The 12944-nt window shown below is 52.2% G+C and overlaps 1 protein-coding gene across 1 annotated transcript in view; it reads left to right on the top strand.

Moving 5' to 3' along the window:
* Nucleotides 1-472: 472 nt before the first annotated feature.
* MCTS1 (MCTS1 re-initiation and release factor) overlaps nt 473-12944 on the top strand; it is a 34817-nt gene continuing 22345 nt past the window's right edge. Inside the window, exons 1-2 of the mRNA XM_077476906.1 lie at nt 473-655; nt 11282-11434. Coding sequence (XP_077333032.1) covers nt 645-655; nt 11282-11434 — 164 coding nt within the window. The 5' untranslated portion in view covers nt 473-644. The remainder of the gene's footprint in view (nt 656-11281; nt 11435-12944) is intronic.

Below are 12944 nucleotides of genomic sequence, written 5' to 3'. Positions count from 1 at the left end.
TTTCAGGCACTACACAGGCGCTATTTTTAGTGCTATAGCGCCTGAAAAACCGCCACAGTGTGAAAGGGGCCTTCAGGTCGTATTGTATCACTTTACAGCAAAGAGTAGGACAGGTTATGTTTGCGCAGAGACATGCTCCAAAAAGGTGATAGAAATGTCAATAAAGTAATAAAAAAAAAAAAAAAAAAAGACTTTGTAAAAATGACAGACTTGGAATTCTTTAATTCTTCCTCAGCCTCATGACACTTTTTTTAGACTGAACAGAAAATGGTCTAACCTACTTTGTACATTTCATACATTGCATAACAAATGTAAGCGCCAGGTCACAGACTCGCACACACACGACATTATGTAACTATTACACTTTATTAGCAAACAAGCGGTTCTTCGTCATAGTAACAGACACTTTAGGGTCCGTCCTCACTAAAGAACCGCCCCGTGACATCACTACCGCCCAAAGTTCACAACTTCCGGCTGGGTTACCTCACTTCCGCCAGGATTTGTAGCAGCCGATTACCGGTGTGGTGTGATTGTGCAGGCGGCGTGGTCGGAGGGCCACTGCGAGCTGTACTCCGGATGTGAACGTGCTCCTTCTCCTCCTTACACTTCCATTAGCCGGGGGGCCTTTGGAGACCGACAGCATCATGTTTAAAAAGTGAGTGGATCTCAGATGACACATGTGAGCGGATTCCAATGAAAGGCGAACTGCACGGCTTACCAGCAGCTGTCACTCAGAGATGATGGCGAGCTCGGCTCTTTCACCCCAAGCTGGCCATCGTGTTTGTCAATAATTTCCCAATAAGAGATGAACGTGATGAGGGTGTGCTGAGCATGTGTCCAATCCCTCACCCCCCTAACCGTAGCGGTGCCGAGCGTGTGTCCCCCTCCTCATCCCCCCTGACCATAGTGGTGCCAAGCATGTGTCCAGTCCCTCACCCCCCCTGACCATAGTGGTGCCAAGCATGTGTCCAATCCCTCACCCCCCTGACCATAGTGGTGCCAAGCATGTGTCCAATCCCTCACCCCCCTGACCATAGCGGTGCCGAGCGTGTGTCCAATCCCTCACCCCCCTGACCGTAGCGGTGCCGAGCGAGTGTCCCCTCCTCACCCTCCCTGACCGTAGCGGCGCCGAGCGCCTGTCCCCTCCTCACCCCCCTGACCGTAGCGGCGCCGAGCGCGTGTCCCCCCTCACCCCCCTGACCGTAGCTGCGCCGAGCGCGTGTCCCCTCCTCACCCCCCTGACCGTAGCGGCGCCGAGCGCGTGTCCCCTCCATACCCCCCTGACCGTAGCGGCGCCGAGCGCGTGTCCCCTCCTCACCCCCCTGACCGTAGCGGCGCCGAGCGCGTGTCCCCTCCTCACCCCCCTGACCGTAGCGGCGCCGAGCGCGTGTCCCCTCCTCACCCCCCTGACCGTAGCGGCGCCGAGCGCGTGTCCCCTCCTCACCCCCTGACCGTAGCGGCGCCGAGCGCGTGTCCCCTCCTCACCCCCCTGACCGTAGCGGCGCCGAGCGCGTGTCCCCTCCTCACCCCCCTGACCGTAGCGGCGCCGAGCGCGTGTCCCCTCCTCACCCCCTGACCGTAGCGGCGCCGAGCGCGTGTCCCCTCCTCACCCCCCTGACCGTAGCGGCGCCGAGCGCGTGTCCCCTCCTCACCCCCCTGACCGTAGCGGCGCCGAGCGCGTGTCCCCTCCTCACCCCCCTGACCGTAGCGGCGCCGAGCGCGTGTCCCCTCCTCACCCCCCTGACCGTAGCGGCGCCGAGCGCGTGTCCCCTCCTCACCCCCCTGACCGTAGCGGCGCCGAGCGCGTGTCCCCTCCTCACCCCCCTGACCGTAGCGGCGCCGAGCGCGTGTCCCCTCCTCACCCCCCTGACCGTAGCGGCGCCGAGCGCGTGTCCCCTCCTCACCCCCCTGACCGTAGCGGCGCCGAGCGCGTGTCCCCTCCTCACCCCCCTGACCGTAGCGGCGCCGAGCGCGTGTCCCCTCCTCACCCCCCTGACCGTAGCGGTGCCGAGCGCGTGTCCCCTCCTCACCCCCCTGACCGTAGCGGCGCCGAGCGCGTGTCCCCTCCTCACCCCCCTGACCGTAGCGGCGCCGAGCGCGTGTCCCCTCCTTACCCCCCTGACCGTAGCGGCGCCGAGCGCGTGTCCCCTCCTCACCCCCCTGACCGTAGCGGCGCAGAGCGCGTGTCCCCTCCTCACCCCCCTGACCGTAGCGGCGCCGAGCGCGTGTCCCCTCCTCACCCCCCTGACCGTAGCGGCGCCGAGCGCGTGTCCCCTCCTCACCCCCCTGACCGTAGCGGCGCCGAGCGCGTGTCCCCTCCTCACCCCCCTGACCGTAGCGGCGCCGAGCGCGTGTCCCCTCCTCACCCCCCTGACCGTAGCGGCGCCGAGCGCGTGTCCCCTCCTCACCCCCCTGACCGTAGCGGCGCCGAGCGCGTGTCCCCTCCTCACCCCCCTGACCGTAGCGGCGCCGAGCGCGTGTCCCCTCCTCACCCCCCTGACCGTAGCGGCGCCGAGCGCGTGTCCCCTCCTCACCCCCCTGACCGTAGCGGCGCCGAGCGCGTGTCCCCTCCTCACCCCCCTGACCGTAGCGGCGCCGAGCGCGTGTCCCCTCCTCACCCCCCTGACCGTAGCGGCGCCGAGCGCGTGTCCCCTCCTCACCCCCCTGACCGTAGCGGCGCCGAGCGCGTGTCCCCTCCTCACCCCCCTGACCGTAGCGGCGCCGAGCGCGTGTCCCCTCCTCACCCCCCTGACCGTAGCGGCGCCGAGCGCGTGTCCCCTCCTCACCCCCCTGACCGTAGCGGCGCCGAGCGCGTGTCCCCTCCTCACCCCCCTGACCGTAGCGGCGCCGAGCGCGTGTCCCCTCCTCACCCCCCTGACCGTAGCGGCGCCGAGCGCGTGTCCCCTCCTCACCCCCCTGACCGTAGCGGCGCCGAGCGCGTGTCCCCTCCCTCACCCCCCTGACCGTAGCGGCGCCGAGCGCGTGTCCCCTCCCTCACCCCCTCACCCCCTGACCGTAGCGGCGCCGAGCGCGTGTCCCCTCCCTCACCCCCTGACCGTAGCGGCGCCGAGCGCGTGTCCAATCCCTCACCCCCTGACCGTAGCGGCGCCGAGCGCGTGTCCAATCCCTCACCCCCTGACCGTAGCGGCGCCGAGCGCGTGTCCAATCCCTCACCCCCTGACCGTAGCGGCGCCAAGCGCGTGTCCAATCCCTCACCCCCCTGACCGTAGCGGCGCCGAGCGCGTGTCCAATCCCTCACCCCCCTGACCGTAGCGGCGCCGAGCGCGTGTCCAATCCCTCACCCCCCTGACCGTAGCGGCGCCGAGCTCGTGTCCAATCCCTCACCCCCCTGACCGTAGTGGTGCCGTAGACAGCGGCGCACTGAGCATGCGTGGGAGTGACGTCATTGCAGCTCCGTCTAATGACAGCGGCGGAGCAGCGAGACCCACCAAGAAGATGGAGGCTCCGTACACAAGGGGACAGTGGTGACTTCGCTGGCTCCTGTGTCAGGTAAGTGACACATAATGGACTACTATGTGATGCATAGTAGTCCATTATGCTTTACCTTTGCAGGGAATGAAAGAGGAAGTAAACCCATCAGGGTTTACTTCCTCTTTAATACTGCTTTAAAGTGATTGTAAGGCCGGGTTCACACTATAGCGATGCGGGAACGCCGCGAATCCGCGGCGTTTACCCGCATCGCACACCTCCCGCCGGCAGTTCACACTGCCCTATGCGGACGGCTGGGAGTGTCAATGTTATGTTAATGACACCCCCAGATCCGTCGGCATATCGCAGTGCGATCTGCCGACTCGCACAGGAATCGGATCGCATGGTGTGAACCCCCATGCGATCCGATTCTGTTGCGGACCCAAAAAAGGGTCCCGTGCGAGTTTGCTGCGGGAGCGCTGCGAATTCAGCCATACTATCTGTATGGCTGAACTCGCATCGCTACGGAGATCGGATGTGATTTGCTGTGCGAATCACATCCGGATCTCCCCCCGCAGCGGTGTGAACCGGCCTAAAGGTATTTTTTTTTTTTAAACATGTCTATACTTATCTGCTCTGTGCAATGGAATTGCACAAAGCAGCCACCAACCTCCTCTTCTCTGGTCCCCTGCCGCCACCCCTAGCCCCTCTTCTCATGGGGGCACTCGTGCGTGCTCGCAACCGAGTGCCCCCACTTTTTTTTTTTTATTCAGCTGGGAGGGCCAAACCAAAAAATCTGAACTGGTTTCCCCTCCACACATTGGAGGTGGATGGGGAAAGCCTCCCTGCTGTGTCTTTGTATTCTGACAGAGGGGACTCTTCCACCCTTAGAATTTACTGATCACCACTGCGGCTGATATAGCAAAAATATACCAACAAGTCCGTTCATGAAAAATCAATCAACAGCCTTACATAAATTCAGCCGATTCCTGCTGAACTGTGCAAATTTTGTCCATGTATGGCTGGCTGGGTTTACTTTTTACATTTCCCGGATTTGTACCCATTTGTAAAGCTGGGTATACACAAGTAGAATGTCCTTTTTAAAATCATTCATTTTAACATTTGATTTTGGAGTGAATGGATTTTACTGAAGGGAAAACTACACACGTTGCTAGAAATTCCTACATTCAAGAAAAAAATTCCATCCTGTTCCTTTGAATTTTCTTGTCGCTACCACTAAAAGCAAGCTTTGATTTGACCCGCTGATTAGAAAAACAAATGTTCTTACAACATTCTTAAAGAAAAAAAATTGAAGTAATTTTAATAGTGTATATACAACTTGCCTAGGTGAGTTCTCTCCTCTCCTCTCCTCTCCTCTCCTGCAGACTTCTGAGACAGCTCACAGGTCCCACAAGTCTGCGGGGACCGTTCACAATGCGCAGAGCGGCTCACGCATGCGCAGTGGTCATCTGACTGTGAAGCCACAAGCTGTCACAACCAGGTGCCCACAGTTAAGATGCCGGGAGAGAGAGAGAGAGATTTTTTTTTTTTCTCCAGTCATCTTCCAGGACGGCACACCTGAGAGATGACTGGTCCACCTGACAGGAAACACAATCAACAACGAATTTAAAAGTCCCCACCCCTCCCTCAGACCCTCAGTTCTTGATTGTGTTTCCCACAGGATGACAGCGAAACCAAGTTTCTTTCTAAAAGTTTTTTCCTTGGGGTCTGGGACCCCGTGTTTTTCTCGTGAGGTTCTTTTTCTTTTTAGGGACTTAAACAGACAGGGTCTGTGGTGCTCCCTTGTATACCCCCAGGAGAAATCTTGGGGGGGGTATTCCTCACTCAAGGTCTCCTTAGGGAGCCTTGTATGAGCCTCGTGGGACAGGGGAGTTGTCCCAGTAGGCTATTCCCCTGTTGTATTGGCCTACCTGCACATTCGTTGGTGGAGTGGTGAGGTGATGCCTTTCCTTATGCGGACGCGGATGGCGTGCGTTCCAACGCCACAGCGCATGTCCGGAAGTCCAAGGGCGTCACTTCCGGGTATCGAGTTCCGGAAGTTGAGATGGCTGGACGCACCGACGTGCGTTCCAGCCTCAGTGCGCAGGACCGGAAGAGGCCGTGCGTCGTTTCCGGGCGACGGACCTCCTTAAAGATGGCGCCGATCGGCGCGTTTTTTCAAACAGAACGGGTGTGCTGTGATACACCCAGTCTCCTCGTCCTGCAAGATGCTTTCCTGGCACTTGGAAAAGACAACAAGGGGATGCTCGAGACCTGATCCAGCGATCCTGCAGGGCAGCAAATCGCCATGGAAGAGGAAGGTCCGTCTGAGCAGACAGTCGTTGAGGTCGCCACTGGGGGTGAATGATCCAACTTTATTTAGGGGCAGGGTTCTCGGGGTAGAGCTCCTGTGCCCCTTTTAGGACTTGTGTAGCTAAATTGTCTATTTTTTGACTATTCCCAGGGACCGAAAGCTCTGCCCAGGGGTCAGCTGCTAGGTCTAAGGGGAAGGTTACTTCAAAGTCCAGGCGTTGTGGTTACTGTAACGCTAAGTTAGCACAAGACCACTCCAAACCTTTCTGCGATCGATGTATCATCAAGCTCGCAGGCAAGGAGACCGCTCAGGTCATGAAGGAATGTAGGGCCTTACAAGCAGAAATGTTGGCTACCCTTCAAACTTTTCAGTCCACCCTTGTGAAGGGTTTGCAGGAAGTACCGTCAGAGAGAGCGACTCCTCAGTTACAGGAAAACCTTTCCACATCTTATGCGGAAAGTTCCCAGGGCCAAGTCTCCCTATTATCTGAAGTGGAGGAAGGCCAAGTACCAGATTGTAGTTCTGGAGAGGAAGATTCAGACCAAGATAGCCAGGGGGAGGCTAAGCTTGGGGGATTTTTGTTCTCGAGTGAGGACATGGAGGGTTTATTAAAAGCCATTTACGCCTCAGAAGATATTCAGGTTCCCTCTGCTCAAGTCTCAGCTCAAGATAGAGTATATAGAGGTTTAGGAAGGTTACAGACCAGAACCTTTCCCATCCACCAGTCTCTGAAGGAGATAATCCTTAGAGAATGGAAGGAACCTGAACGCAAGCTTCTCAAACTGAAAGCTTGGAAAAGGAGGTGTCCCTTTAAAGATGAGGAGGAGGAAATTTTTTTTAAAGCTCCTCGCTTGGATGCAGCCTTAGCGCAAGTATCTAAGAGGTCCGATTTATCCTTTGAAGATTCCGGAAATATCCAGGATCAGATGGATAGAAAGTCGGAAACTTTACTCAAAAGAGCCTTCGAGGCGAATGCGGCAGCAATGGCGCCTGCCCTAGCTTCCGCCTGTGTAGCCAGAAATGCTGACACCTGGCTGGGCAAATTAATGGATCATGTTTCCCGCAGTAGGGAGGCTAAAGAGATTGTAGACTCGCTGGAAGTAATCAGTCGAGCAGTAGCATATGTGGCAGATGCAGCTGTAGAAACTGTTAGGACCACAGCTAAAGCAGCAGCACTTTTGAACTCTTCCAGGAGAGCTCTATGGGTCAAGACCTGGGATGGGGATTTTACTTCCAAGTCTCGCCTATGCGGCATCCCCTTTGAGGGTTCCTTGCTGTTTGGTTCAGGCCTAGATCAGGTTTTGTCCCAATCTACGGAGAAGGACAAGAAATTTCCTGTAAGGCCCAAGAAAGAAAGGGGTAAGAAATTTTTTCGAGGCCCCTATTCAAAGACCCATCATAAGGGGAAAGCTGAACCAAGGAGGAAATGGAACTTGGGGAAAGGAAAAGAAAAAAGTGCAATTCTTTTCTCCAGCTCCGGAGCCTCTCAGAAAGAAGGCAAATGACGCCACCGTAAAGGTAGGCGCAAGACTCAGCGATTTCCTTCCACAGTGGGAAAGGATTACGCAGAGTCCATACATTCTAAACCTTTTAGAAGTGGGGTACAGACTGGAATTTCAGACCCATCCCCCACAGGAATTTCTGGTTACTTTTCCTCCCAGGGACCCAACCAAGGCAGAAGGGTTACTGAAAAATCTAAAGGAGCTAGCAGAGCAAAGGGTTATTACTCCAGTACCAACCAATCAGCTTACCCAGGGTTTTTACTCACACGTATTTGTGGTTCCAAAACCCTCAGGAAAATTTCGGTTGATAATAAATTTGAGAAGACTCAACCGTTACCTGCTTCACAAGAAGTTCAGGATGGAGAGTATTTACTCAGTAAGAAAGCATCTGCAGAGAGGAGTCTTTATGGTCACCCTGGACCTAAAAGACGCTTATCTACACGTACCCATTGCTCCCGAACACCAGAAGTACCTACGCTTCGCAGTTTGCATACAGCAGAAGATACAACACTGGCAGTTCAGGGCTCTTCCCTTTGGGCTGGCGGCAAGTCCAAGGATATTCACAAAGGTGTTAGCCGAAGTAGTGGCATACCTACACCTGCAGGGGATAGGGTTAATACCCTACCTGGACGACTTGCTGATCTACAGTGTGGATCAGAGGCAAGCAGTAATAGACAGAGACATCGTGTTGGAAACTCTGGAGACCTTGGGCTGGATGGTCAGTCAGGAGAAGTCCTCACTGACTCCATCTCAGTCCAAACTATACCTAGGCTACCTGTTAGACTCGCAGGCACAGAAAGTATTCTTACCAACAGAAAAGGTAACGAAGGTCCAGAATGCGGTTGTCACCCTTCTCGAAAGAGGAGAAGCCTCTCTGAGATATATAATGAGATTGCTGGGCCTCATGATGGCCTGCATTCCGGCAGTAACCTGGGCACAACTCCATTCTCGGGAGCTTCAGTCTTTTCTACTTGCCTCATGGGGAGAAAAAAGAGAAACATTAGAGAACAGAGTACCCATCACAGAGGAGGTATCTCGTTCTCTGCGGTGGTGGCTCGACCCACAGAATTTGTTGAATGGTCGCCCCTGGTCTCAGGTAAACCCTTTGGTCTTAACCACGGACGCCAGCGCCTGGGGTTGGGGGGCTCATCTGGGAGACCGATATACCCAGGGGTCCTGGAACCACAGCCAAGCCAGGGAGTCTTCCAATTTCAGGGAGCTTCTGGCAGTAGGCAAAGCCCTAGACTATTTCCGAGAGGAACTGCAGGACAGGGAGGTTCAGGTCCTCTCGGACAACCTGGTCACGGTGGCATACCTAAACCACCAAGGAGGGACAAGGTCGGACAAACTAAGACGGTTAGCGCAACAGATCCTTGTGAAAGCAGAAAAGAGGGTCCTTTCACTGTCAGCGATTCATATAAAGGGCTCACTCAATCTGCAAGCAGATTTTCTAAGCAGACAGCCCATCCTTCAAGGGGAATGGGGATTGAGCAAAGAAATCTTCTTCCTGGTGTGCAGACATTTTGGCAAGCCAGAAATAGATTTGTTCGCTTCCCGGGAGAATGCGAAGGTTCTCAGGTTTTTCTCCCTTTACAAGGATCAAGAAGCAGAAGGGATAGACGCTCTTGTACAAGTGTGGGATTTCAGACTGGCTTATGCCTTTCCCCCATTGGTGCTCCTTCCCAGAGTCCTACATAAATTAACCTACTCAAGGTCAGTCCTGATACTGATAGCACCCTGGTGGCCCAAGAGAGTTTGGTTTCCCACCATTCAGAGTCTCGCGATAGCTCCCCCGCTGCGTCTGCCGGTGCAACGAGACCTACTCAGTCAGGGTCCAGTCTTTCACCCCGACCCGGGTCGTCTCTCTCTGACAGCATGGCTATTGAAAAGGAAATACTCCGAGACAGGGGCTGTTCGGAAAAAGTGATAGATACTCTTCTCCTCAGTAGGAAAGGCGTCACCAGAAAGATTTATGCAAAGGTCTGGAAAGTCTTCTCCCACTGGCTACAGTCTAAGGAGGGGGCTCTCCAGATGATACCCACCATCCTAGACTTTCTTCAGGAGGGGGTGGACCAGGGTTTGGCAGTTGGCACCCTAAAGGTCCAGGTGGCAGCCCTGTCCGTGTTTTTTGATAGGAAGCTAGGACAGGAGCCGCTAATAAAAAGATTTTTGTCGGCCAGGGAAAGGGTAGTTCCAGTTAGGTCGGTCAGTTGCCCTCCATGGGATCTGTCCCTGGTATTAGATGCCCTAACAAGGGGACCTTTTGAGCCGGTGGCTCAAATTTCGGTTAAGCTTTTATCATTTAAGTTGGCCTTCCTCCTGGCTATCACTACGGGCAGGAGGGTGAGTGATATACAGGCTCTGTCGATTAAAGAGCCGTTTTCGCGCATCCTAGAGGATAGGGTAATCCTCACTCAGGATCCTCTTTATTTGCCAAAGGTAGCTTCATTATTTCACAGAACACAGGAGATTATTCTCCCGTCCTTTTGCCAGAATCCTAAGAATAAGGAAGAGGAAAGATTTCATTTCTTAGATGTCAGGCGTTGTCTCCTAGTCTATTTAGAAAGGGTGAAAGACTTTAGGAGATCCAGTCATTTATTGGTCACTTTTTCAGGGAAGAAAAAGGGTCTTCAAGCATCTAAGTCTACGATAGCTAGATGGGTTAGACAGACCATATCCATCGCTTATAGACAGGCAGGTAAACCAGTACCAACCCGCCTTAAGGCGCATTCAGCTAGATCCCTAGCGACCTCCTGGGCAGAGAGGGCAGGCGCCTCAATTGACCAGATCTGCAAAGCAGCAACATGGACGAGCCATAGAACATTTCTGAGGCACTACAGAGTGGAGCTGTTGTCCCCTCAGGATTTGGCATTTGGCAGGAAGGTCCTACAAGCGGTTGTCCCGCCCTAAAGGTAGGCCTGAACTTCTTGCTTATCCTCTCAGGTGTGCCGTCCTGGAAGATGACTGGAGAAAATGACCAGTTACACTTACCGGTAACGTCTTTTCTAGGAAATCTTCCAGGACGGCAGGCCTACTCCCTACCCTTGTTTTATTGGTGTGATATATTAATTCTTCACAGAATGTTCCCTCTGACACTGGTGTGGGATTTTCTTTACCATAACTGAGGGTCTGAGGGAGGGGTGGGGACTTTTAAATTCGTTGTTGATTGTGTTTCCTGTCAGGTGGACCAGTCCTCTCTCAGGTGTGCCGTCCTGGAAGATTTCCTAGAAAAGACGTTACCGGTAAGTGTAACTGGTCATTTTTTTTGTGACTTCAATTGGACTTCTGTGGGACCTGTCTGTAGCCTGGCCAGAGAGCACAGCTGGAGGAAGTTCACCGTCTAGTAGAGCTGCATGCTTCTGGATAAAATGAGAATCATGATTTTTTTTATTATTTTTTCTTAGAGTAAAGATCACGATTCCCAGCATAACATCATTCATATTATACCAAAAAATTGGGCTAACTTTACTGTTAAAAAATAAAAATAAAAAAATACATTCAAGTGTATTTTTTCCCCAAAAAATTGCATTAAAAGACCGCTGCACAAATACCGTGTGGCAAATGTTTAAACACCATTTTATTCTCTAGGGTCTCTTTTAAAAATGTATATAATGTTTGGGGTTCAAAGTAATTTTCTAGCAAAAAAATACTGATTTTAACTCAACAAACTGAAGTATTTTACAGACTAAAGTTAATTCCTTTCATCTCTAAAAAGAACCAAAGGATAATTGTTTCTTTTTATCTCTCAGTGCTGAGCAATGTTGTAAGAAACTTTGCCAGCTTTTTTTTTTATTTTTTTTTATTTTTTTAAACAGCTCTGCACTTTTTACATGAATCAGTAAGATCATCTAGCTATGTGACCGGCTAGTGTCACTGCAGTGTAGACACAGAAGGCAGTAAAAACCCTGAATGTTATAACCCCTCCTCACTGTGTTCAAAGTTAAAGGAAGAGTTTGAGGGGAGTTCCACTTTAGATATATTTCAAAGCTGCTTCAGGAAAAGATAATGTAATTTATTGTTTTCAATATGCTTTCAGATTTGATGAAAAAGAAAATGTATCCAACTGCATTCAGTTAAAAACTTCAGTAATAAAAGGCATCAAGAACCAGTTGAATGAACAGTTCCCTGGGATAGACCAATGGCTTAACCAGATTATGCCAAAAAAGGACCCTGTGAAAATAGTGCGCTGGTAAGTGGACGTTACTGTAAAATCTATCATTTCTATCAATTCAACAATATGCATCTCAGGCACTTCATAAATCTCAAGGTGAGGACAAATAGATTTAGAGAGTTTTTGTTTTCCCCAATGGCTATGAATGCCATAAATGCATAAAAGTATATAGTTAAAGTGGTTGTATAGCCTTTTTTGGGACTTTTACCTACAGGAAAGCCTATAATAAGGCTTACCTGTAGGTAAAAAAAAATATCTCCTAAACCTGTATGGTTTAGGAGATATTCCCCTCGCAATGCGCCGCTGACTGCAGCGGCGCATGCGCACAGGGGATTCCCGGCTGAAAGCCTGGCAGACTACAGATGCTGCTGGGGAAGAAATCTCCCGCTTGAACAGAAAATCCTCCATTAGGAGGCGGTAGTCGCTCAGTTTTTTTAGTCCACCAAGAGTGGTTCTCTTACCTGGGCTATTCTTTTACTGTCGTGTCACCAATGGCAGATTCTTCCGTCTGACATCACCCTAAGGCCCACTTACCTGTGTGTTTTTTTGTTTTTTTTTTGAGAGGCTGAGCTGTCAGGCATCTGGATGTATCCTGACATTATTGTTGGGATCGCTGCAGCGATGAACTAGTTCTGAGGTGTCAGCCGACAGCAAGCTTTAGCCCGCTGTTGGCTGAATCGGGGACACAGGAGTGCAGGACTAAGTGCACACATGTGATCTCCTGTGAAGCTTTGGGCAAAAAGCTTTGGCCATAATTCTCCTTGAAAAATGATTTACTACTTAAAGCGGTTCTGCACCTAAAAAAAACCAAAAAAAATATTAAAAGCCAACAGCTACTAATATTGCAGCTGCTGACTTTTAATGAATTGACACTTACCTGTCCCAGGGTCCAGCGATGTCGGCGGCAGATGACGAGCGATCGCTTGTCTCTCTGCTGCCCCCGCAGCCATCCTCTGTCAGGGAATCGGGAAGTGAACTCTTCTGGTCCCCGCTGTGTCCTAGGAACTGTGTGTTTCCCAGAACACAACGGGGGGGGGCGTCGGTCTGTCCCGTAAGTGGGTGCAGATACCTGGATTATCCAGGTAACTGCATCCCCCTCCCCCCTGAAAGGTGCCGATTGTGGCACCGGAGGGGGGGAGGGATCAGATTAGCGGAAAATCCACTTTAGGGTGGAGGTCCGCTTTAAGGACGAGTCATTTTTTTTTTTTTTTTTTAGCACATCCCCTCCCCCCTTGCCCTCTCCTCCTTTGGGAGTATCTAATTACTGTTTGTGCTGGCTAAGCTCCTTCATCCCTCTTCCCTGGTCTGTCCACAGGGTTGAAAACATCAATTAAAATTAGCAGCTGCATGTCTTAACCCTAGTATTTGTTATAAACGCACAATGCAGGTGAAAAATCAAGACCGTCACAAAAATGTAATTACAGATGCTAAATGGCACCACCACAGTCAAGTTTTTTTTTTTTTTTTTTCTGTGCAGCTCTAGTCTCTGCAGTATTTTTTTATTTAAACCATCACAGTCGTTAAGGTC

This window comes from Lithobates pipiens, unplaced genomic scaffold (genome assembly GCF_037356315.1).
Source record: "Lithobates pipiens isolate NorthernLeopardFrog02 unplaced genomic scaffold, aLitPip1_a1.2 Scaffold_1, whole genome shotgun sequence".
Lineage (NCBI taxonomy): Eukaryota > Metazoa > Chordata > Amphibia > Anura > Ranidae > Lithobates > Lithobates pipiens.
This window is presented reverse-complemented; position numbering and strand designations above follow the sequence as displayed.